A 26,992-nucleotide genomic window follows, 5' to 3' on the forward strand; every position below is an offset into this window, starting at 1 on the left:
TTTGAGAAAATTAAAGGATTTTAAGTGTGCCTTATAGTGTGGAAAATACGTTATACAGAAGAAAAGAATATATCGTGATGTATATCGTTACCGCACGTGCTTCAAATTATATCGGGATATGAATTTTAGGCCATATCGCCCAGCCCTACTTAACAGAAACCTTTACTGGGAGCTTGTGACAAAACATCATTTGTTGTCCTTTATAAAAACTTGTTATATTTGATAGTACACACACTCTGTTTTTATCCCTTTATCTTTCATTGGTCTGTCGTTTGATATAATAAGAAAGTTAATGTCATGGCTGCTCTGGCAGATGTGTGGAGTGAAGAGAGATAGGACCCAAATGCAGAGGCTGACGAGGACTTAAACTGAAAATATGCCTTTTATTGAGGCAGCACAAAACAACAAACAAAAATGCAGGAATACAAAGACTAAACTAACAAAGACTAAACAGGGAGGCAACTAGAAGCAAGTATAAAGAAACTAAAGATCTGAGACATGGAACACAACAAATGATAACCTGGAACATGGGAAATGTCATGGATGATACACAGACAACCCAACAGCAAACAGAGGAAGGCAATGGGCTTAAATACACAGAGGGATAAATGAGGGAATAAGACACAGGATGAGAGCACAGCTGCGAGAAATCACAAACAACAAGACCATGGGGAAGGAAAACTGAAAACACTAACATAGTCTAAGGAGCTTAGAAAGAGACTTCTTTCTTTCCAAACTCCTTAGACTACGATGACCTGGATGACTGAGAACCTTCACAGACATGAAAACACTAACATAGCACACAAGACTATCAAAGTAAAACAGCAAACAAGAGACTTTTACAAAGACACAGAGTTGACACAGAGACATGACTAACTGGGGAGAAATTGGGGAACATGGAAACAAGAATGACTAGACGTGACACGTGGGACACAGGGGTAAGGCAAAGTAACAGAAACCTAAAGCCTAAGAATATAACACAAGAAGAAAACAATAAAGAGAACCAAAAACATACATAAGAATAATCAATGAATATAAATTAACAAACACAAAACACTGGGTCACAGACTCCGTACCATGACAGTTAAATGTACAATAATAAATACTTTAAATCAGATGACAATGTAGCTGACACTGTGTTTATTAGTGTGTGGTCAACCACAAATCTTCATACTGTCATCCATACATGAGGTCTTTATACAAACGATGAAAGATAATGAAAGAAACTGTTTAATTGATATGAAATGATTGAATTATATGAAATATTATGGCTTTGTCTGCCAGAGTGTTTTTCTGTAAACTACTTTGAACTACTGGCAGTCAGTGAAGTCACTGAAAGGCAAGATTCTATGTTGTGTTGCTGTAGTTTCCAGAGTTTACTTATAAAGCTCACTTACAGAATTCAGTTAGAAAAGTCAAGCATTTGAAGGGCGCACATTTGAAGGAATATTAACTCAATATTAACTCACTACGGTTTACATTTTCAATTTTAAAAGTTCTCCGAAATTACAATGAAAAAGGAAACAAGAAAAATTACCACTCCAGCCGATAAGAAAGATTCAGGAGATCAAGGTAAGTAAAATAATAAAATAAAATCCTGGTAAAATACAAATCCTAGAAATGTTGACACTGTGTGAATCATTTTTAGAGCAATTGAATCATATGTTTGATTGAAAATAGCTTTAATACAAGATGTCTAATCAAAGAAAGGTTACCGGTCTTTTGGTAAAATAATGTAATAAGTTTACTCTTGGACTCAACAGTAAAAACAGACCAACAAGTGTCATCAAGATCTAAGACTTAGTAAACCTAGTATCAATTCGCACTGGTCAGTTTTTTTATCCCAAGAATAAACTTGTAATAATTTAAGCAAAAGCAATTTCAAATTCTTTGCCATCAAAATGCTTCCAGTCCTGATGTCGGGGACTCTTTTTCACCACTGTGTTGTTGTCGTTTATAGATTGTAAGAGCAGGACTGCTAAAAGAAAGGCCAGTCCTGAAAAGAAGACCCCAATAAAAAGGAGGAGGGTCGCTGAGCAGGCTGGTCCTTCCACCAGCTCAGATGTGGTCAAAGGAGTAAAGCGCAAGGTTGTGCAAGATGGAGAGGGCACAACAAAGAAAGCAAAGAGGGCTAAACTGCTTGATCATATGAGCGGTGACAAGGAGCAAGCATCCTCCTCGTTGGACTCTGGTAAAGGTAGGCTAATTAGTTGAATAAGGGGGTAGATTAAGTGTGGTTGCTAGGTTTAAGATATTGGTGTTTAGTGTTTGTGTCTATCATCCAGTGAGCTGATGTGCTTTTGGTGTTTTCCACATCTCCAGACTTGAACAACAAACAGGTGTGCGCAAAAAATGGCAAAAGAAAGGCCACGGGAGACAACAGAGAGTCACCCAAGAAAAAAAAAAGGAATGTGGACCAGGACAAAAAATCAGTGGCAGACCAAAAACGTAAGTAGCAAGCAGCTTGGGTTTTATATTCAGCGGAAGGGCAAAAGGAACATTTATGCTACAGAGGAGAGTAATTTGTGTCACAGCTGTAATAAAATAAGATTTGCTGTTTTGTCTGTTCAGGTGAATTCCAAGCCAGATATGTGGAGGAGCACCAGCTCGGAGAAGGAGGCTGCGGAGCAGTGTTTTCTGGCTACCGGATAGAAGATCGTTTTCCAGTAAGTGTTCAGATGATGGTAGTAAGACAGGCAGTAACGCAGATAATGGATAATATTGTAAACTGAGACGTCTGCTGTGTTTCCACCTTTCATTATGTCATACTGAGGAAATGCTCACCAATGCTCTGTGTCTTTTAGGTTGCCATCAAACACATTCCCAAAAATAAAGTCTACTGCAAAGTGGCGGTAAGCGTCCAACACTTGAATCAGTTTTACATTACTGGATTGAATGCGGCGTTCCTCATCATCCACTTTGTTGTAATATTTCAGGATGAAAGCGGGAAGAAGCTCTCAGTGGAAGTGGCCATTATGGTTAAACTTGCAGGTGAAGCAGAAGGGTCAGTGGGAATATCAGCACCTGTGTCCTTGCTGGAGTGGTTCGACCTTGGCAAAGAGCTGATCCTGGTGCTGGAGAGACCTGTCCCCGCTGTGGACCTGCAAAACTACAAAGCAGAAAATGGAAGAACTTTAACAGAAGACAAGGCCAAGGTAGGTTGACTGGGAGAACCTTAGACTGTACAGCATTCAATCAAGGCAGAAAAGCATTAACTCATTATTGTGTTTTTCATCTTTTTCAGGTCATTCTGAAGCAACTAGTTGATGCTGTAAAGGAACTTGAGGATAAACGCATCTTTCATCGGGACATCAAGGGAGAAAACATTCTGATTGAGACCGGCTCAGATGTGCCTCGTGTTCGCATCATTGACTTTGGACTGAGCTGCTTTCTTAAGCAGCGATCTCTGTATCGCATCTTCTATGGTAACATATTCTGCTCCTGCTTTTCACAGATGTAACAATTTGTGTCTTTTGTTTTAGAAGAAATTGTAATTGGGTCTGTTTGTTAGGCACACCTCTTCACACCCCTCCCGAGTGGTACAGGAGGAGCTGCTACAGGTGTGGACCCACCACGGTGTGGCAAATGGGAGTGGTGTTGTATGAAGCGCTTCATGCACGGGACTTTAATACAGAGAGGTTCCTCACAAAGAAACTGAGCATCAAAAAGCGTCTGTCCACAGGTAAGAAAACTTCACACTTCCAGATTCACTGATGCCTTGGATCACTAGAACTATCATCTTCATCTTTTTGATCTTTTCTTTCTTTCAAGAATGCCGCATTTTCTTGGACGCATGTTTAACTACAGTCCCGGAGAAGCGCCCAACACTGGAGGAGCTCCAGCTTCACCCTTGGCTAAGATAACACACACAAACGCACAATTCACACCTTATCATATATGTATGATACATTGTAGTAACTTCCTTTCTTTTTTCTGTTGGACAGGAATAGATAGAATGGCTCAATCTTAAAAAGTAAATAAAAATTTAGCTTGTTTTGGAGTTCCTGTAACCCCCCCCCCCCCCCCCCCCCCCCCCCCAGCCATCCCAGGAAAGGGGATCTCTCTTTGAATGGGCTTTCCCGAGGTTTCTTCCCATCGATCTGGCCCCCTGGGGAGTTTTTCCTCGTCTTCATAGAGAGCTTGGGCTGGGTCAGGAGCTCCATCAAAACTGTCTTTATTTGATGATTTTAATGTCATCAAATAAAGATGTGTTTTACTTAAAGTAAAATTTGATCAAAATAAAACTTGTTTAATTCATCTTTGCTGAGGATTCTCCTTCATTACTATTTCAAAGATTGTTTTGTTTTGGGGTTTTTTTTTTTACCCATGGTGCATTTTGACAAGTAAGAAAACTGAATCAGGTTAAAGTGTGCACAAAGACAGTCACAGAGGTTTTTTCCTTCAAGAAGGGAGTTTTTCCTTCCCACTGTTGTTTGCTCATAGTGGGCTGTCTGATTTTAAAATTAAAAAAATTAATGAGAGGCATTCATAGCAGAGTTATCACAAAGGGAACTATATAGCTTAAATAATTTCTACAGGACGAATTATAACTTCACTATGTATAAAAGCTCCTGTGGATAATTAGGGCCCGAGCACTGAGAGCGCGAAGGCCCTATTGTATCTGCTCCGTTTCTTATTATTAGGGCCCGAGCACTGAGAGTGCGAAGGCCCTATTGTATCTGCTCCGTTTCTTATTAGGGCCCGAGCACTGAGAGTGCGAAGGCCCTATTGTATCTGCTCCGTTTCTTATTATTATTATTATTATTATTATTATTATTATTCACCCCAAACAAGGGCCTTTTTGAGGGCCTAAACATGCTCAAAAACTCATGAAATTTTGCACACATGCCAGGTCTGGTGAAAAATTTTGTATTTTAATGGTTTTACATATGAGCACTGGGAAATGGCTCTACAGCGCCACCTATGCCTTGTAAAATGCAGCCCTACGACCACATCGTTTGGGCTACATGTATGAAATTTGGCACACATGTGTATCATGCCAAGACAAACAAAAAAGTCAGTGGGCCCATTGACGCAAACCCAACAGGAAGTCCGCCATTTGGACGTGAAGGTGACATTTTGGCCCTAATTTTGCCGTTTCCATGCCTCGAACTTTAACGAACTCCTCCTTGGGATTTGGTCCTATAAGCTTCAAATTTGGACAGTGTCAACTACACCCTTGTGCCATGTTAAATTGCGGAGCTTTTGAGTTTTCACAATAGTATGAGGCCGTGGCGCCATGGCGAATTTTGATGACTCGCCATGAAAATCTTATTGCCTCTCATTCTGTCATACATGTTCCGATCTGGACCAAAGAGCACACATATGATAAGGCTCCACCCCTGAACATATTTCAACTGCCATATTTGACATCAAGGACAGCGCCACCTAGTGGGAACAGGAAATGTCATGTTTTACACTTTGGGGTACAGTATTGTGATGGGTGACATCTGCAGCCTCAAATTTCTCCAGGAAAGCCTTAAGGAGTTGGTCTTGGGTTACAGTGAAAACTGTGACTTTTCACGAAAGGGTGTGACCCCAGCAGCATGGCGAACTTTGATGTCACGCCATGAAGAAACAAATTAGTATAACTCAATGAAATCCAGTCTGATCAGTACCAGACTTTACAGGCATGATGTCAGACCCGCCCTGAACAGATTGATATGCCCATTGTCAGAAATACGGACAGCGCCACCTAGTGGCAACAGGAAATGTCATGGCTTTAACTTTGTTGTACTGATTTTCACAGGTTGATCGTGGCCACCTCAAAAGCGGTGAATATCACCATCAGTCCCTCGTGATGCTTCAGTGCAAAAATTGTGACTTTAAACTGAACGGCGCACCCTGGTGGCAACGCGGTTCATCATGAAAGATGAAGTGGCTTTTGAGGGGCTTGGAAAGTTTATAGAGGCTTGAAATTTGGCACACACCTCCAAATGGATGAAGGCATTGTTGTTATGTAACCATTTTCCTTGAATAGCGCAAAATGGCTCCACAGCGCCCCCTACAATATTTCAAAACATCAGCCCCAGCTCTGTGTTTTATCTATGAGTCTGAAACTTGGTAAGCTCATGGAAGATATCAAGATGTACAAAAAAGTCTCTTGGAGCAATATCCCAAATCCAACAGGAAGTCAGCCATTTTAAAATTCATGTGTAATTTTTGTGACATTTTCCCCTCTTTTCAGGCTTCATACTTTGACGAACTCCTCCAAGGGATTTCATCATATTGAACCAATCTCCAGTGTGTGGAATCTAAAGACCTTTGTGATGTTAAATTGCGAAGGTTTTTACGTTGAGGGAAACGGGGTGGTCATGGCGGCACATGGAGTTTCAGTCACTCGCCAAAAAGCAGTAATCTGCTGTCACTCAAAATCAAAATGTCCAATATGTCCCAAAGGTCGCAGGCGTGATGAGACTCGAGCTCGGAAATGTTTGTTATGCCATTTGTCAGTAATGGTTAGAGCGCCACCTAGTGGGACGACTATAATGATGATTGAATGAGATGAAATGTTAGCTGGTGGTTGAATGCATGAATTTCATCAATGTGACATCAGATCGGAGGTGCTGGTTTTAGGTGTTGGGCGTAGCTCGACGCGATGGGGTGCGAGGGCCCTCATAACGCTGCTTGCAGCTTTAATTATTATTATTATTATTATTATTATTATTCACCCCAAACAAGGGCCTTTTTGAGGGCCTAAACATGCTCAAAAACTCATGAAATTTTGCACACATGCCAGGTCTGGTGAAAAATTTTGTATTTTAATGGTTTTACATATGAGCACTGGGAAATGGCTCTACAGCGCCACCTATGCCTTGTTAAATGCAGCCCTACGACCACATGGTTTGAGCTACATGTATGAAATTTGGCACACATGTGTATCATGCCAAGACGAACAAAAAAGTCTGTGGGCCCATTGACGCAAACCCAACAGGAAGTCCGCCATTTGGAAGAGAAGGTGACATTTTGGCTCTAATTTTGCCATTTCCATGCCTCGAACTTTTGCGAACTCCTCCTTGGGGTTTCATTTCATAACCTTCAAATTTGGACAGTGTCAACTACACCCTTGTGCCATGTTAAATTGCGGAGCTTTTGAGTTTTCACAATACTATGAGGCCGTGGCGCCATGGCGAATTTCGATGACTCGCCATGAAAATCTTATTGCCTCTCATTTTGTCATACATTTTCTGACCTTGACCAAAGTGAACACATATGATAAGGCTCCACCCCTGAACATATTTCAACTGCCATATTTGACACCAGGGACAGCGCCACCTAGTGGGAACAGGAAATGTCATGTTTTACACTTTGGGGTACAGTATTGTGATGGGTGACATCTGCAGCCTCAAATTTCTCCAGGAAAGCCTTAAGGAGTTGGTCTTGGGTTACAGTGAAAACTGTGACTTTTCACGAAAGGGTGTGACCCCAGCAGCATGGCGAACTTGGATGTCACGCCATGAAGAAACAAATTAGTATAACTCAATGAAATCCAGTCTGATCAGTACCAGACTTTACAGGCATGATGTCAGACCCGCCCTGAACAGATTGATGTGCCCATTGTCGGAAATACGGACAGCGCCACCTAGTGGCAACAGGAAATGTCATGGCTTTAATTTTGTTGTACTGATTTTCACAGGTTCATCGTGGCCACCTCAAAAGCGGTGAATATCAACATCAGTCCCTCGTGATGCTTCAGTGCAAAAATTGTGACTTTAAACTGAACGGCGCACCCTGGTGGCAACGCTGTTCAACATGAAAGATGAAGTGGCTTTTGAGGGTCTTGGCAAGTTTATAGAGGCTGGAAATTTGGCACACATCTCCAAATGGATGAAGGCTTTGTTGTTATGTGATCATTTTCATTGAATAGCGCGAAATGGCTCCACAGCGCCCCCTACGAAATTTCAAAACCACAGCCCCAGCTCTGTGTTTTATGTATGAGTCTGAAACCTGGTAAGCTTATAGGAGATATCAAGATGTACAAAAAAGTCTCTTGGAGCAATATCCCAAATCCAACAGGAAGTCAGCCATTTTAAAATTAATGTGTAATTTTGGCGACATTTTCCCCTCTTTTCAGGCTTCATACTTTGACGAACTCCTCCAAGGGATTTCATCATATTGAACCATTCTCCAGTGTGTGGAATCCAAAGACCTTTGTGATGTTAAATTGCGAAGCTTTTTACGTCCAGGGAAACGGGGTGGTTATGGCGGCACTTAGAGTTTGAATCACTCGCCAAAAAGCAGTAATCTGCTGTCACTCAAAAACACAATATCCAATCTCTCCCAAAGGTCGCAGGTGTGATGAGACTCGAGCTTGGAAGTGTTTGTTATGCCATTTGTCAGTAATGGTTATAGCGCCACCTAGTGGGACAACTATAATCATGATTGAATGAGATGAATTGTTAGCTGGTGGTTAAATGCATGAATTCCATCAATGTGACATCAGATCGGAGGTGCTGGTTTTAGGTGTTGGGCGTGGTTCGACGCGCCGGGGGTGCGAGGGCCCTCATAACGCTGCTTGCAGCTTTAATTATTATTATTATTATTATTATTATTATTATTCACCCCAAACAAGGGCCTTTTTGAGGGCCTAAACATGCTCAAAAACTCATGAAATTTTGCACACATGCCAGGTCTGGTGAAAAATTTTGTATTTTAATGGTTTTACATATGAGCACTGGGAAATGGCTCTAGAGCGCCACCTATGCCTTGTTAAATGCAGCCCTACGACCACATGGTTTGAGCTACATGTATGAAATTTGGCACACATGTGTATCATGCCAAGACGAACAAAAAAGTCTGTGGGCCCATTGACGCAAACCCAACAGGAAGTCCGCCATTTGGAAGAGAAGGTGACATTTTGGCTCTAATTTTGCCATTTCCATGCCTCGAACTTTTGCGAACTCCTCCTTGGGGTTTCATTTCATAACCTTCAAATTTGGACAGTGTCAACTACACCCTTGTGCCATGTTAAATTGCGGAGCTTTTGAGTTTTCACAATACTATGAGGCCGTGGCGCCATGGCGAATTTCGATGACTCGCCATGAAAATCTTATTGCCTCTCATTTTGTCATACATTTTCTGACCTTGACCAAAGTGAACACATATGATAAGGCTCCACCCCTAAACATATTTCAACTGCCATATTTGACATGAAGGACAGCGCCACCTAGTGGGAACAGGAAATGTCATGTTTTACACTTTGGGGTACAGTATAGTGATGGGTGACATCTGCAGCCTCAAATTTCTCCAGAAAAGCCTTAAGGAGTTGGTCTTGGGTTACAGTGAAAACTGTGACTTTTCGCAAAAGGGTGTGACCCCAGCAGCATGGCGAACTTTGATGTCACGCCATGAAGAAACAAATTAGTATAACTCCATGAAATCCAGTCTGATCAGTACCAGACTTTACAGGCATGAAGTCAGACCCGCCCTGAACAGATTGATGTGCCCATTGTCGGGAATACGGACAGCGCCACCTAGTGGGAACAGGAAATGTCATGGCTTTAATTTTGTTGTACTGATTTTCACAGGTTCATCGTGGCCACCTCAAAAGCGGTGAATATCACCATCAGTCCCTTGTGATGCTTCAGTGCAAAAATTGTGACTTTAAACTGAACGCCGCACCCTGGTGGCAACGCAGTTCACCATGAAAGATGAAGTGGCTTTTGAGGGGCTTGGAAAGTTTAAAAAGTCTTGAAATTTGGCGCACACCTCCAATGTGGTTAAGGCTTTGTTGTTATGTGATCATTTTCATTGAATATCCCAAAATGGCTCCACAGCGCCCCCTACAAAATTTCAAAATCACAGCCCCTGCTCTGTGTTTTATGTATGAGTCTGAAACCTGGTAAGCTTATAGGAGATATCAAGATGTACAAAAAAGTCTCTTGGAGCAATATCCCAAATCCAACAGGAAGTCAGCCATTTTAAAATTAATGTGCAATTTTGGCAACATTTTCCCCTCTTTTCAGGCATCGTTCTTTGACGAACTCCTCCAAGGGATTTCATCATATTGCACTATTCTTCAGTGTGTGGAATCCAAAGACCTTTGTGTTGTTAAATTGCGAAGCTTTTTACGTTCAGGGAAACGGGGTGGTTATGGCGGCACGTAGACTCTCAATCACTCGCCAAAACGCAGTAATCTGCTGTTACTCAAAAACACAATGTCCAATCTCACCCAAAGGTCGCAGGCATAATGAGACTCGAGTTCGGAAATGTTTGTTATGCCATTTGTACATAATGGTTAGAGTGCCACCTAGTGGAACGACTAGCTAATCATGAATGAATGAGTTGAAATGTTAGCTGGTGGTTAAATGCATGAATTCCATCAATGTGACATCGATCGGACGTGCTGGTTTTAGGTGTTGGGCGTGGCTCGACGCGCCGGGGGTGCGAGGGCCCTCATAACGCTGCTTGCAGCTTTAATTATTATTATTATTATTATTCACCCCAAACAAGGGCCTTTTTGAGGGCCTAAACATGCTCAAAAACTCATGAAATTTTGTACACATGCCAGGTCTGGTGAAAAATTTTGTATTTTAATGGTTTTACATATGAGCACTGGGAAATGGCTCTACAGCGCCACCTATGCCTTGTTAAATGCAGCCCTACGACCACATGGTTTGAGCTACATGTATGAAATTTGGCACACATGTGTATCATGCCAAGACGAACAAAAAAGTCTGTGGGCCCATTGACGCAAACCCAACAGGAAGTCCGCCATTTGGAAGAGAAGGTGACATTTTGGCTCTAATTTTGCCATTTCCATGCCTCGAACTTTTGCGAACTCCTCCTTGGGGTTTCATTTCATAACCTTCAAATTTGGACAGTGTCAACTACACCCTTGTGCCATGTTAAATTGCGGAGCTTTTGAGTTTTCACAATACTATGAGGCCGTGGCGCCAAGGCGAATTTCGATGACTCGCCATGAAAATCTTATTGCCTCTCATTTTGTCATACATGTTCCGATCTGGACCAAAGAGCACACATATGATAAGGCTCCACCCCTGAACATATTTCAACTGCCATATTTGACATCAAGGACAGCGCCACCTAGTGGAAACAGGAAATGTCATGTTTTACACTTTGGGGTACAGTATAGTGATGGGTGACATCTGCAGCCTCAAATTTCTCCAGGAAAGCCTTAAGGAGTTGGTCTTGGGTTACAGTGAAAACTGTGACTTTTTGCAAAAGGGTGTGACCCCAGCAGCATGGCGAACTTTGATGTCACGCCATGAAGAAACAAATTAGTATAACTCAATGAAATCCAGTCTGATCAGTACCAGACTTTACAGGCATGATGTCACACCCGCCCTGAACAGATTGATGTGCCCATTGTCGGAAATACGGACAGCGCCACCTAGTGGCAACAGGAAATGTCATGGCTTTAATTTTGTTGTACTGATTTTCACAGGTTCATCTTGGCCACCTCAAAAGCGGTGAATATCACCATCAGTCCCTCGTGATGCTTCAGTGCAAAAATTGTGAGTTTAAACTGAACGGCGCACCCTGGTGGCAACGCTGTTCACCATGAAAAATGAAGTGGCTTTTAAGGGGCTTGGAAAGTTTAAAAAGTCTTGAAATTTGGCGCACACCTCCAATGTGCATAAGGCTTTGTTGTTATGTGATCATTTTCATTGAATAGCGCGAAATGGCTCCACAGCGCCCCCTACAAAATTTCAAAACATCAGCCCCAGCTCTGTGTTTTATGTATGAGTCTGAAACCTGGTAAGCTTATAGGAGATATCAAGATGTACAAAAAAGTCTCTTGGAGCAATATCCCAAATCCAACAGGAAGTCAGCCATTTTAAAATTAATGTGCAATTTTGGCGACATTTTCCCCGCTTTCCAGGCATTGTTCTTTGACGAACTCCTCCAAGGGATTTCATCATATTGAACCAATCTCCAGTGTGTGGAATCTAAAGACCTTTGTGATGTTAAATTGCGAAGCTTTTTAAGTCCAGGGAAACAGGGTGGTTATGGCGGCACTTAGAGTTTGAATCACTCGCCAAAAAGCAGTAATCTGCTGTCACTCAAAAACACAATATCCAATCTCTCCCAAAGGTCTCAGGTGTGATGAGACTCGAGCTCGGAAGTGTTTGTTATGCCATTTGTACATAACGGTTAGAGCGCCACCTAGTGGAACGACTAACTAATCATGAATGAATGAGTTGAAATGTTAGCTGGTGGTTAAATGCATGAATTCCATCAATGTGACATCAGATCGGACGTGCTGGTTTTAGGTGTTGGGCGTGGCTCGACGCGCCGGGGGTGCGAGGGCCCTCATAACGCTGCTTGCAGCTTTAATTATTATTATTATTATTCACCCCAAACAAGGGCCTTTTTGAGGGCCTAAACATGCTCAAAAACTCATGAAATTTTGCACACATGCCAGGTTTGGTGAAAAATTTTGTATTTTAATGGTTTTACATATGAGCACTGGGAAATGGCTCTACAGCGCCACCTATGCCTTGTTAAATGCAGCCCTACGACCACATCGTTTGAGCTACATGTATGAAATTTGGCACACATGTGTATCATGCCAAGACAAACAAAAAAGTCTGGGCGCCCATTGACGCAAACCCAACAGGAAGTCCGCCATTTGGAAGAGAAGTTGACATTTTGGCTCTAATTTTGCCATTTCCATGCCTCGAACTTTAACGAACTCCTCCTTGGGATTTGGTCCTATAAGCTTCAAATTTGGACAGTGTCAACTACACCCTTGTGCCATGTTAAATTGCGGAGCTTTTGAGTTTTCACAATACCATGAGGCCGTGGCGCCATGGCGAATTTCGATGACTCGCCAAGAAAATCTTATTGCCTCTCATTTTGTCATACATTTTCTGACCTTGACCAAAGAGCACACATATGATAAGGCTCCACCCCTGAACATATTTCAAGTGCCATATTTGACATAAGGGCCAGCGCCACCTAGTGGGAACAGGAAATGTCATGTTTTACACTTTGGGGTACAGTATTGTGATGGGTGACATCTGCAGCCTCATATTTCTCCAGGAAAGCCTTAAGGAGTTGGTCTTGGGTTACAGTGAAAACTGTGAGTTTTCGCGAAAGGGTGTGACCCCAGCAGCATGGCGAACTTTGATGTCTCGCCATGAAGAAACAAATTAGTATAACTCAATGAAATCCAGTCTGATCAGTACCAGACTTTACAGGCATGATGTCAGACGCGCCCTGAACAGATTGATGTGCCCATTGTCGGAAATACGGACAGCGCCACCTAGTGGCAACAGGAAATGTCATGGCTTTAATTTTGTTGTACTGATTTTCACAGGTTCATCGTGGCCACCTCAAAAGCGGTGAATATCACCATCAGTCCCTCGTGATGCTTCAGTGCAAAAATTGTGACTTTAAACTGAACGGCGCACCCTGGTGGCAACGCTGTTCACCATGAAAGATGAAGTGGCTTTTGAGGGTCTTGGCAAGTTTATAGAGGCTTGAAATTTGGCACACACCTCCAATGTGACGAAGGCTTTGTTGTTATGTGATCATTTTCATTGAATATCCCAAAATGGCTCCACAGCGCCCCCTACAAAATTTCAAAACCACAGCCCCAGCTCTGTGTTTTATGTATGAATCTGAAACCTGGTAAGCTTATAGGAGATATCAAGATGTACAAAAAAGTCTCTTGGAGCAATATCCCAAATCCAACAGGAAGTCAGCCATTTTAAAATTAATGTGCAATTTTGGCGACATTTTCTCCTCTTTTCAGGCTTCATACTTTGACGAACTCCTCCAAGGGATTTCATCATATTGAACCATTCTCCAGTGTGTGGAATCTAAAGACCTTTGTGATGTTAAATTGCGAAGCTTTTTACGTCCAGGGAAACGGGGTGGTTATGGCGGCACTTGGAGTTTGAATCACTCGCCAAAAAGCAGTAATCTGCTGTCACTGAAAAACACAATGTCCAATCTCTCCCAAAGCTCATAGGCGTGATGAGACTTGAGCTCGGAAATGTTTGTTATGCCATTTGTACATAATGGTTAGAGCGCCACCTAGTGGAACGACTAACTAATCATGAATGAATGAGTTGAAATGTTAGCTGGTGGTTAAATGCATGAATTCCATCAATGTGACATCAGATCGGACGTGCTGGTTTCAGGTGTTGGGCGTGGCTCGACACGCCGGGGGTGCGAGGGCCCTCATAACGCTGCTTGCAGCTTTAATTATTATTATTATTATTATTATTAGGGCCCGAGCACCGAGAGTGCGAAGGCCCTATTGTATCTGCTCCGTTTCTTATTATTATTATTATTATTAGGGCCCGAGCACCGAGAGTGCGAAGGCCCTATTGTATCTGCTCCGTTTCTTATTATTATTATTATTATTATTATTATTATTATTAGGGCCCGAGCACTGAGAGTGCGAAGGCCCTATTGTATCTGCTCCGTTTCTTATTATTATTATTATTATTATTATTATTATTATTATTATTATTATTAGGGCCCGAGCACTGACAGTGCGAAGGCCCTATTGTAATTGCTCTGTTTATTATTATTATTATTATTATTATTATTATTCCGGCAAATGAATTGGCCGTTTGAGGGCCTAAACATGCTCGAAAACTCATGAAATTTTGCACACGCGTCAGGTCTGGTGAAAATTTACGTATTTTAATGTTCCCAGACATGGCCAGGGAAAATTAGCTCAGTAGCGCCACCTAGAAAAATTAAAAACGCGAGCCCCCGGTATGGGTATGACCTACACGTTTGAAAGTCGGTACACCTATATAACGTTCAGAGTCGAACAAAAAAGTCTGTTATGGCAATGTCCTAAACCCAACAGGAAGTCCGCCATTTTGGATTGAAGGTGACATTTTGGGTCTGATTTTACCGTTTCCATGCCTTGTACTTTAACGAACTCCTCCTTGGGATTTGGTCCTATAAACTTCAAATTTGGACAGTGTCAACTACACCCTTGTGCCATGTTAAATTGCGGAGCTTTTGAGTTTTCACAATACTATGAGGCCGTGGCGCCATGGCGAATTTCGATGACTCGCCATGAAAATCTTATTGCCTCTCATTCTGTCATACATGTTCCGATCTGGACCAAAGAGCACACATATGATAAGGCTCCACCCCTGAACATATTTCAACTGCCATATTTGACATCAAGGACAGCGCCACCTAGTGGAAACAGGAAATGTCATGTTTTACACTTTGGGGTACAGTATAGTGATGGGTGACATCTGCAGCCTCAAATTTCTCCAGGAAAGCCTTAAGGAGTTGGTCATGGGTTACAGTGAAAACTGTGACTTTTTGCAAAAGGGTGTGACCCCAGCAGCATGGCGAACTTTGATGTCACGCCATGAAGAAACAAATTAGTATAACTCAATGAAATCCAGTCTGATCAGTACCAGACTTTACAGGCATGATGTCACACCCGCCCTGAACAGATTGATGTGCCCATTGTCGGAAATACGGACAGCGCCACCTAGTGGCAACAGGAAATGTCATGGCTTTCATTTTGTTGTACTGATTTTCACAGGTTCATCTTGGCCACCTCAAAAGCGGTGAATATCACCATCAGTCCCTCGTGATGCTTCAGTGCAAAAATTGTGAGTTTAAACTGAACGGCGCACCCTGGTGGCAACGCTGTTCAACATGAAAGATGAAGTGGCTTTTGAGGGTCTTGGCAAGTTTATAGAGGCTTGAAATTTGGCACACACCTCCAAATGGATGAACGCTTTGTTGGCATGTGATCATTTTCATTGAATAGCGCGAAGTGGCTCCACAGCGCCCCCTACAAAATTTCAAAACCACAGCCCCTGCTCTGTGTTCTATGTATGATTCTGAAACCTGGTAAGCTTATAGGAGATATCAAGATGTACAAAAAAGTCTCTTGGTGCAATATCCCAAATCCAACAGGAAGTCAGCCATTTTAAAATTAATGTGTAATTTTGGCAACATTTTCCCCTCTTTCCAGGCACCGTTCTTTGACGAACTCCTCCAAGGGATTTCATCATATTGAACCAATCTCCAGTGTGTGGAATCTAAAGACCTTTGTGATGTTAAATTGCGAAGCTTTTTACGTTCAGTGAAACGGGGTGGTTATGGTGGCACTTAGAGTTTGAATCACTCGCCAAAAAGCAGTAATCTGCTGTCACTCAAAAACACAATGTCCAATCTCTCCCAAACGTCTCAGGTGTGATGAGACTCGAGCTCGGAAGTGATTGTTATGCCATTTGTACATAATGGTTAGAGCGCCACCTAGTGGAACGACTAACTAATCATGAATGAATGAGTTGAAATGTTAGCTGGTGGTTAAATGCATGAATTCCATCAATGTGACATCAGATCGGAGGTGCTGGTTTTAGGTGTTGGGCTTGGCTCGACGCGCCGGGGGTGCGAGGGCCCTCGTAACGCTGCTTGCAGCTTTAATTAGGGCCCGAGCACCGAGAGTGCGAAGGCCCTATTGTATCTGCTCCGTTTCTTATTATTATTATTATTATTATTATTATTATTATTCACCCCAAACAAGGGCCTTTTTGAGGGCCTAAACATGCTCAAAAACTCATGAAATTTTGCACACATGCCAGGTCTGGTGAAAAATTTTGTATTTTAATGGTTTTACATATGAGCACTGGGAAATGGCTCTACAGCGCCACCTATGCCTTGTTAAATGCAGCCCTACGACCACATCGTTTGAGCTACATGTATGAAATTTGGCACACATGTGTATCATGCCAAGACGAACAAAAAAGTCTGTGGGCCCATTGACGCAAACCCAACAGGAAGTCCGCCATTTGGAAGAGAAGGTGACATTTTGGCTCTAATTTTGCCATTTCCATGCCTCGAACTTTTGCGAACTCCTCCTTGGGGTTTCATTTCATAACCTTCAAATTTGGACAGTGTCAACTACACCCTTGTGCCATGTTAAATTGCGGAGCTTTTGAGTTTTCACAATACTATGAGGCCGTGGCGCCATGGCGAATTTCAATGACTCGCCATGAAAATCTTATTGCCTCTCATTTTGTCATACATTTTCTGACCTTGACCAAAGTGAACACATATGATAAGGCTCCACCCCTAAACATATTTCAACTGCCATATTTGACATCAAGGACAGCGCCACCTAGTGGGAACAGGAAATGTCATGTTTTACACTTTGGGGTACAGTATAGTGATGGGTGACATCTGCAGCCTCAAATTTCTCCAGAAAACCCTTAAGGAGTTGGTCTTGGGTTACAGTGAAAACTGTGACTTTTCGCAAAAGGGTGTGACCCCAGCAGCATGGCGAACTTTGATGTCACGCCATGAAGAAACAAATTAGTATAACTCAATGAAATCCAGTCTGATCAGTACCAGACTTTACAGGCATGATGTCAGACCCGCCCTGAACAGATTGATGTGCCCATTGTCGGGAATACGGACAGCGCCACCTAGTGGGAACAGGAAATGTCATGGCTTTAATTTTGTTGTACTGATTTTCACAGGTTCATCGTGGCCACCTCAAAAGCGGTGAATATCACCATCAGTCCCTTGTGATGCTTCAGTGCAAAAATTGTGACTTTAAACTGAACGCCGCACCCTGGTGGCAACGCGGTTCACCATGAAAGATGAAGTGGCTTTTGAGGGGCTTGGAAAGTTTAAAAAGTCTTGAAATTTGGCGCACACCTCCAATGTGGTTAAGGCTTTGTTGTTATGTGATCATTTTCATTGAATATCCCAAAATGGCTCCACAGCGCCCCCTACAAAATTTCAAAATCACAGCCCCTGCTCTGTGTTTTATGTATGAGTCTGAAACCTGGTAAGCTTATAGGAGATATCAAGATGTACAAAAAAGTCTCTTGGAGCAATATCCCAAATCCAACAGGAAGTCAGCCATTTTAAAATTAATGTGCAATTTTGGCAACATTTTCCCCTCTTTTCAGGCATCGTTCTTTGACGAACTCCTCCAAGGGATTTCATCATATTGCACTATTCTTCAGTGTGTGGAATCCAAAGACCTTTGTGTTGTTAAATTGCGAAGCTTTTTACGTTCAGGGAAACGGGGTGGTTATGGCGGCACGTAGACTCTCAATCACTCGCCAAAACGCAGTAATCTGCTGTTACTCAAAAACACAATGTCCAATCTCGCCCAAAGGTCGCAGGCATAATGAGACTCGAGTTCGGAAATGTTTGTTATGCCATTTGTACATAATGGTTAGAGTGCCACCTAGTGGAACGAATAGCTAATCATGAATGAATGAGTTGAAATGTTAGCTGGTGGTTAAATGCATGAATTCCATCAATGTGACATCGATCGGACGTGCTGGTTTTAGGTGTTGGGCGTGGCTCGACGCGCCGGGGGTGCGAGGGCCCTCATAACGCTGCTTGCAGCTTTAATTATTATTATTATTATTATTCACCCCAAACAAGGGCCTTTTTGAGGGCCTAAACATGCTCAAAAACTCATGAAATTTTGCACACATGCCAGGTCTGGTGAAAAATTTTGTATTTTAATGGTTTTACATATGAGCACTGGGAAATGGCTCTACAGCGCCACCTATGCCTTGTTAAATGCAGCCCTACGACCACATCGTTTGAGCTACATGTATGAAATTTGGCACACATGTGTATCATGCCAAGACGAACAAAAAAGTCTGTGGGCCCATTGACGCAAACCCAACAGGAAGTCCGCCATTTGGAAGAGAAGGTGACATTTTGGCTCTAATTTTGCCATTTCCATGCCTCGAACTTTTGCGAACTCCTCCTTGGGGTTTCATTTCATAACCTTCAAATTTGGACAGTGTCAACTACACCCTTGTGCCATGTTAAATTGCGGAGCTTTTGAGTTTTCACAATACTATGAGGCCGTGGCGCCATGGCGAATTTCGATGACTCGCCATGAAAATCTTATTGCCTCTCATTTTGTCATACATTTTCTGACCTTGACCAAAGTGAACACATATGATAAGGCTCCACCCCTGAACATATTTCAACTGCCATATTTGACACCAGGGACAGTGCCACCTAGTGGGAACAGGAAATGTCATGTTTTACACTTTGGGGTACAGTATAGTGATGGGTGACATCTGCAGCCTCAAATTTCTCCAGGAAAGCCTTAAGGAGTTGGTCTTGGGTTACAGTGAAAACTGTGACTTTTCACGCAAGGGTGTGACCCCAGCAGCATGACGAACTTTGATGTCACGCCATGAAGAAACAAATTAGTATAACTCAATGAAATCCAGTCTGATCAGTACCAGACTTTACAGGCATGATGTCAGACCCGCCCTGAACAGATTGATGTGCCCATTGTCGGAAATACGGACAGCGCCACCTAGTGGCAACAGGAAATGTCATGGCTTTAACTTTGTTGTACTGATTTTCACAGGTTGATCGTGGCCACCTCAAAAGCGGTGAATATCACCATCAGTCCCTCGTGATGCTTCAGTGCAAAAATTGTGACTTTAAACTGAACGGCGCACCCTGGTGGCAACGCGGTTCATCATGAAAGATGAAGTGGCTTTTGAGGGGCTTGGAAAGTTTATAGAGGCTTGAAATTTGGCACACACCTCCAAATGGATGAAGGCATTGTTGTCATGTAACCATTTTCCTTGAATAGCGCAAAATGGCTCCACAGCGCCCCCTACAATATTTCAAAACATCAGCCCCTGCTCTGTGTTTCATCTATGAGTCTGACACTTGGTAAGCTTGTGTAAGACATCAAGATGTACAAAAAAGTCTCTTGGAGCAATATCCCAAATCCAACAGGAAGTCAGCCATTTTAAAATTAATGTGCAATTTTGGCAACATTTTCCCCTCTTTTCAGGCATCGTTCTTTGACGAACTCCTCCAAGGGATTTCATCATATTGCACTATTCTTCAGTGTGTGGAATCCAAAGACCTTTGTGTTGTTAAATTGCGAAGCTTTTTACGTTCAGGGAAACGGGGTGGTTATGGTGGCACGTAGACTCTCAATCACTCGCCAAAACGCAGTAATCTGCTGTTACTCAAAAACACAATGTCCAATCTCGCCCAAAGGTCGCAGGCATAATGAGACTCGAGTTCGGAAATGTTTGTTATGCCATTTGTACATAATGGTTAGAGTGCCACCTAGTGGAACGACTAGCTAATCATGAATGAATGAGTTGAAATGTTAGCTGGTGGTTAAATGCATGAATTCCATCAATGTGACATCGATCGGACGTGCTGGTTTTAGGTGTTGGGCGTGGCTCGACGCGCCGGGGGTGCGAGGGCCCTCATAACGCTGCTTGCAGCTTTAATTAGGGCCCGAGCACTGACAGTGCGAAGGCCCTATTGTAATTGCTCCGTTTATTATTATTATTATTATTATTATTTCGGCAAATGAATCGGCCGTTTGAGGACCTAAACATGCTCGAAAACTCATGAAATTTTGCACACGCGTCAGGTCTGGTGAAAATTTACGTATTTTAATGTTCTCAGACATGGCCAGGGAAAATTAGCTCAGTAGCGCCACCTAGAAAAATGAAAAATGCGAGCCCCCGGTATGGGTATGACCTACACGTTTGAAAGTCGGTACACCTATATAACGTTCAGAGTCGAACAAAAAAGTCTATTATGGCAATGTCCTAAACCCAACAGGAAGTCCGCCATTTTGGATTGAATGTGACATTTTGGCTCTGATTTTACCGTTTCCATGCCTCGAACTTTAACGAACTCCTCCTTGGGGGTTGATTTCATAACCTTCATATTTGGTCAATGCCAACTACACCCTTATGCCATGTTAAATTGCGGAGCTTTTGAGTTTTCACAATACTATGAGGCCGTGGCGCCACGGCGAATTTCGATTACTCGCCATGAAAATCTTATTGCCTCTCATTCTGTCATACATTTTCTGACCTTGACCAAAGTGAACACATATGATAAGGCTCCAACCCTGAACATATTACAACTGCCATATTTTACATCAGGGACAGCGCCACCTAGTGGGAACAGGAAATGTCATGTTTTACACTTTGGGGTACAGTATAGTGATGGGTGACATCTGCAGCCTCAAATTTCTCCAGGAAAGCCTTAAGGAGTTGGTCTTGGGTTACAGTGAAAACTGTGAGTTTTCGCGAAAGGGTGTGACCCCAGCAGCATGGCGAACTTTGATGTCACGCCATGAAGAAAGAAATTAGTATAACTCAATGAAATCCAGTCTGATCAGTACCAGACTTTACATGCATGATGTCAGACCCACCCTGAACAGATTGATGTGCCCATTGTCGGAAATACGGACAGCGCCACCTAGTGGCAACAGGAAATGTCATGGCTTTAATTTTGTTGTACTGATTTTCACAGGTTCATCGTGGCCACCTCAAAAGCGGTGAATATCAACATCAGTCCCTCGTGATGCTTCAGTGCAAAAATTGTGACTTTAAACTGAACGGCGCACTCTGGTGGTAACGCGGTTCACCATGAAAGATGAAGTGGCTTTTGAGGGGCTTGGAAAGTTTATAGAGGCTTGGAATTTGGCACACACCTCCAAATGGATGAAGGCATTGTTGTCATGTGATCATTTTCATTGAATAGCGCGAAATTGCTCCACAGCGCCCCCTACAAAATTTCAAAACAACAGCCCCTGCTCTGTGTTTCATCTATGAGTCTGAAACCTGGTAAGCTTATGGAAAATAGCAAGATGTACAAAAAAGTCTCTTGGAGCAATATCCCAAATCCAACAGGAAGTCAGCCATTTTAAAATTAATGTGTAATTTTGGCAACATTTTCCCCTCTTTTCAGGCTTCATACTTTGACGAACTCCTCCAAGGGATTTCATCATATTGAACCATTCTCCAGTGTGTGGAATCTAAAGACCTTTGTGATGTTAAATTGCGAAGCTTTTTACGTTCAGGGAAACGGGGTGGTCATGGCGGCACGTAGAGTTTGAATCACTCGCCAAAAAGCAGTAATCTGCTGTCACTCAAAAACACAATGTCCAATCTCTCCCAAACGTCTCAGGTGTGATGAGACTCGAGCTCGGAAGTGATTGTTATGCCATTTGTACATAATGGTTAGAGCGCCACCTAGTGGAACGACTAACTAATCATGAATGAATGACTTGAAATGTTAGCTGGTGGTTAAATGCATGAATTCCATCAATGTGACATCAGATCGGAGGTGCTGGTTTTAGGTGTTGGGCTTGGCTCGACGCGCCGGGGGTGCGAGGGCCCTCGTAACGCTGCTTGCAGCTTTAATTATTATTATTATTATTATTCAGGCAAAACAAGGGCCTTTTTGAGGGCCTAAACATGCTCAAAAACTCATGAAATTTTGCACACATGCCAGGTCTGGTGAAAAATTTTGTATTTTAATGGTTTTACATATGAGCACTGGGAAATGGCTCTACAGCGCCACCTATGCCTTGTTAAATGCAGCCCTACGACCACATCGTTTCAGCTACATGTATGAAATTTGGCACACATGTGTATCATGCCAAGACGAACAAAAAAGTCAGTGGGCCCATTGACGCAAACCCAACAGGAAGTCCGCCATTTGGAAGAGAAGGTGACATTTTGGCTCTAATTTTGCCATTTCCATGCCTCGAACTTTTGCGAACTCCTCCTTGGGATTTGGTTGTATAACCTTCATATTTGGTCAGTGTCAACTACACCCTTGTGCCATGTTAAATTGCGGAGCTTTTGAGTTTTCACAATACTATGAGGCCGTGGCGCCATGGCGAATTTCGATGACTCGCCATGAAAATCTTATTGCCTCTCATTTTGTCATACATTTTCTGACCTTGACCAAAGTGAACACATATGATAAGGCTCCACCCCTAAACATATTTCACCTGCCATATTTGACATGAAGGACAGCGCCACCTAGTGGGAACAGGAAATGTCATGTTTTACACTTTGGGGTACAGTATAGTGATGGGTGACATCTGCAGCCTCAAATTTCTCCAGAAAACCCTTAAGGAGTTGGTCTTGGGTTACAGTGAAAACTGTGACTTTTCGCAAAAGGGTGTGACCCCAGCAGCATGGCGAACTTTGATGTCACGCCATGAAGAAACAAATTAGTATAACTCAATGAAATCCAGTCTGATCAGTACCAGACTTTACAGGCATGATGTCAGACCCGCCCTGAACAGATTGATATGCCCATTGTCGGAAATACGGACAGCGCCACCTAGTGGCAACAGGAAATGTCATGGCTTTAATTTTGTTGTACTGATTTTCACAGGTTCATCGTGGCCACCTCAAAAGCGGTGAATATCAACATCAGTCCCTCGTGATGCTTCAGTGCAAAAATTGTGACTTTAAACTGAACGGCGCACCCTGGTGGTAACGCGGTTCACCATGAAAGATGAAGTGGCTTTTGAGGGGCTTGGAAAGTTTATAGAGGCTTGAAATTTGGCACACACCTCCAAATGGATGAACGCTTTGTTGGCATGTGATCATTTTCATTGAATAGCGCGAAATGGCTCCACAGCGCCCCCTACAATATTTCAAAACATCAGCCCCTGCTCTGTGTTTCATCTATGAGTCTGACACTTGGTAAGCTTGTGTAAGATATCAAGATGTACAAAAAAGTCTCTTGGAGCAATATCCCAAATCCAACAGGAAGTCAGCCATTTTAAAATTAATGTGTAATTTTGATGACATTTTCCCCCCTTTTCAGGCCTCATACTTTGACGAACTCCTCCAAGGGATTTCATCATATTGAAGCATTCTTCAGTGTGTAGAATCTAAAGACCTTTGTGATGTTAAATTGCGAAGCTTTTTCCGTTCAGGGAAACGGGGTGGTCATGGCGGCACGTAGAGTTTCAATCACTCGCAAAAAGCAGTAATCTGCTGTCACTAAAAAAAACAATGTCCAATCTCTCCCAAAGGTCGCAGGTGTGATGAGACTCGAGCTTGGAAATGTTTGTTATGCTATTTGTCAATAATGGTTAGAGCGCCACCTAGTGGCATGACTATAATCCTGGTTGAATAAGATGAAATGTTAGCTGGTGATTAAAAGCATGAAATCCATCAATGTGACATCATATCGGACGTGCCGGTTTGAGGTGTTGGCAGTGGCTCGACGTGCCGGGGGTGCGAGGGCCCTCATAACGCTGCTTGCAGCTTTAATTAGGGCCCGAGCACTGAGAGTGCGAAGGCCCTATTGTATCTGCTCCGTTTCTTATTAGGGCCCGAGCACTGAGAGTGCGAAGGCCCTATTGTATCTGCTCCGTTTCTTATTATTATTATTATTATTATTATTCACCCCAAACAAGGGCCTTTTTGAGGGCCTAAACATGCTCAAAAACTCATGAAATTTTGCACACATGCCAGGTCTGGTGAAAAATTTTGTATTTTAATGGTTTTACTTATGAGCACTGGGAAATGGCTCTACAGCGCCACCTATGCCTTGTTAAATGCAGCCCTACGACCACATCGTTTCAGCTACATGTATGAAATTTGGCACACATGTGTATCATGCCAAGACGAACAAAAAAGTCTGTGGGCCCATTGACGCAAACCCAACAGGAAGTCCGCCATTTGGAAGAGAAGGTGACATTTTGGCTCTAATTTTGCCATTTCCATGCCTCGAACTTTAACGAACTCCTCCTTGGGATTTGGTCCTATAAACTTCAAATTTGGACAGTGTCAACTACACCCTTGTGCCATGTTAAATTGCGGAGCTTTTGAGTTTTCACAATACTATGAGGCCGTGGCGCCATGGCGAATTTCGATGACTCGCCATGAAAATCTTATTGCCTCTCATTTTGTCATACATGTTCTGATCTGGACCAAAGAGCACACATATGATAAGGCTCCACCCCTGAACATATTTCAACTGCCATATTTGACATCAAGGACAGCGCCACCTAGTGGGAACAGGAAATGTCATGTTTTACACTTTGGGGTACAGTATAGTGATGGGTGACATCTGCAGCCTCAAATTTCTCCAGGAAAGCCTTAAGGAGTTGGTCTTGGGTTACAGTGAAAACTGTGAGTTTTCGCGAAAGGGTGTGACCCCAGCAGCATGGCGAACTTTGATGTCACGCCATGAAGAAACAAATTAGTATAACTCAATGAAATCCAGTCTGATCAGTACCAGACTTTACAGGCATGATGTCAGACCCGCCCTGAACAGATTGATGTGCCCATTGTCGGAAATACGGACAGCGCCACCTAGTGGCAACAGGAAATGTCATGGCTTTAATTTTGTTGTACTGATTTTCACAGGTTCATCGTGGCCACCTCAAAAGCGGTGAATATCACCATCAGTCCCTCGTGATGCTTCAGTGCAAAAATTGTGACTTTAAACTGAACGGCGCACCCTGGTGGCAACGCGGTTCATCATGAAAGATGAAGTGGCTTTTGAGGGGCTTGGAAAGTATATAGAGGCTTGAAATTTGGCACACACCTCCAAATGGATGAAGGCTTTGTTGTCATGTGATCATTTTCATTGAATATCCCAAAATGGCTCCACAGCGCCCCCTACAAAATTTCAAAATCACAGCCCCAGCTCTGTGTTTCATCTATGAGTCTGAAACCTGGTAAGCTTATAGGAGATATAGAGATGTACAAAAAAGTCTCTTGGAGCAATATCCCAAATCCAACAGGAAGTCAGCCATTTTAAAATTAATGTGCAATTTTGGCAACATTTTCCCCTCTTTTCAGGCATCGTTCTTTGACGAACTCCTCCAAGGGATTTCATCAGATTGCACTATTCTTCAGTGTGTGGAATCCAAAGACCTTTGTGTTGTTAAATTGCGAAGCTTTTTACGTTCAGGGAAACGGGGTGGTTATGGCGGCACGTAGACTCTCAATCACTCGCCAAAACGCAGTAATCTGCTGTTACTCAAAAACACAATGTCCAATCTTACCCAAAGGTCGCAGGCATAATGAGAATCGAGTTCGGAAATGTTTGTTATGCCATTTGTACATAATGGTTAGAGCGCCACCTAGTGGAACGACTAACTAATCATGAATGAATGAGTTGAAATGTTAGCTGGTGGTTAAATGCATGAATTCCATCAATGTGACATCAGATCGGACGTGCTGGTTTCAGGTGTTGGGCATGGCTCGACACTGGGGGTGCGAGGGCCCTCATAACGCTGCTTGCAGCTTTAATTATTATTATTATTCAGGCGAAACAAGGGCCTTTTTGAGGGCCTAAACATGCTCAAAAACTCATGAAATTTTGCACACATGCCAGGTCTGGTGAAAAATTTTGTATTTTAATGGTTTTATATATGAGCACTGGGAAATGGCTCTAGAGCGCCACCTATGCCTTGTTAAATGCAGCCCTACGACCACATCGTTTGAGCTACATGTATGAAATTTGGCACACATATGTATCATGCCAAGACGAACAAAAAAGTCTGTGGGCCCATTGACGCAAACCCAACAGGAAGTCCGCCATTTGGAAGAGAAGGTGACATTTTGGCTCTAATTTTGCCATTTCCATGCCTCGAACTTTTGCGAACTCCTCCTTGGGGTTTGATTTCATAACCTTCATATTTGGTCAGTGTCAACTACACCCTTGTGCCATGTTAAATTGCGGAGCTTTTGAGTTTTCACAATACTATGAGGCCGTGGCGCCATGGCGAATTTCGATGACTCGCCATGAAAATCTTATTGCCTCTCATTTTGTCATACATTTTCTGACCTTGACCAAAGTGAACACATATGATAAGGCTCCACCCCTGAACATATTTCAACTGCCATATTTGACATCAGCGACAGCGCCACCCAGTGGGAACAGGAAATGTCATGTTTTACACTTTGGGGTACAGTATAGTGATGGGTGACATCTGCAGCCTCAAATTTCTCCAGGAAAGCCTTAAGGAGTTGGTCTTGGGTTACAGTGAAAACTGTGAGTTTTCGCGAAAGGGTGTGACCCCAGCAGCATGGCGAACTTTGATGTCACGCCATGAAGAAACAAATTAGTATAACTCAATGAAATCCAGTCTGTTCAGTACCAGACTTTACAGGCATGATGTCAGACCCGCCCTGAACAGATTGATGTGCCCATTGTCAGGAATATGAAGAGCGCCACCTAGTGGGAACAGGAAATGTCATGTCTTACACTTTGTTGT

At 42.8% G+C, this 26,992-nt stretch overlaps 1 protein-coding gene and 1 long non-coding RNA gene across 2 annotated transcripts in view; one reads left to right on the forward strand and one right to left on the reverse strand.

Moving 5' to 3' along the window:
* Positions 1 to 363: 363 nt before the first annotated feature.
* LOC145422385 (uncharacterized) overlaps positions 364 to 26,992 on the reverse strand; it is a 108,773-nt gene continuing 82,144 nt past the window's right edge. The window contains exon 3 of the long non-coding RNA XR_013903670.1: positions 364 to 3,109. This is a non-coding gene — a long non-coding RNA (uncharacterized LOC145422385). The remainder of the gene's footprint in view (positions 3,110 to 26,992) is intronic.
* On the forward strand, positions 1,439 to 4,012 carry LOC113012281 (serine/threonine-protein kinase pim-2-like). Its single transcript, XM_026152384.2, has 9 exons — positions 1,439 to 1,572; positions 1,961 to 2,197; positions 2,323 to 2,448; positions 2,572 to 2,666; positions 2,805 to 2,852; positions 2,937 to 3,155; positions 3,245 to 3,425; positions 3,512 to 3,682; positions 3,772 to 4,012. Exons 1-9 carry the CDS (start codon positions 1,512 to 1,514, stop codon positions 3,861 to 3,863), a joined length of 1,230 nt encoding a protein of 409 aa, XP_026008169.1. The 5' UTR covers positions 1,439 to 1,511; the 3' UTR covers positions 3,864 to 4,012.

Source organism: Astatotilapia calliptera, chromosome 19, assembly GCF_964374335.1.
Source record: "Astatotilapia calliptera chromosome 19, fAstCal68.1, whole genome shotgun sequence".
Classification (NCBI taxonomy): domain Eukaryota; kingdom Metazoa; phylum Chordata; class Actinopteri; order Cichliformes; family Cichlidae; genus Astatotilapia; species Astatotilapia calliptera.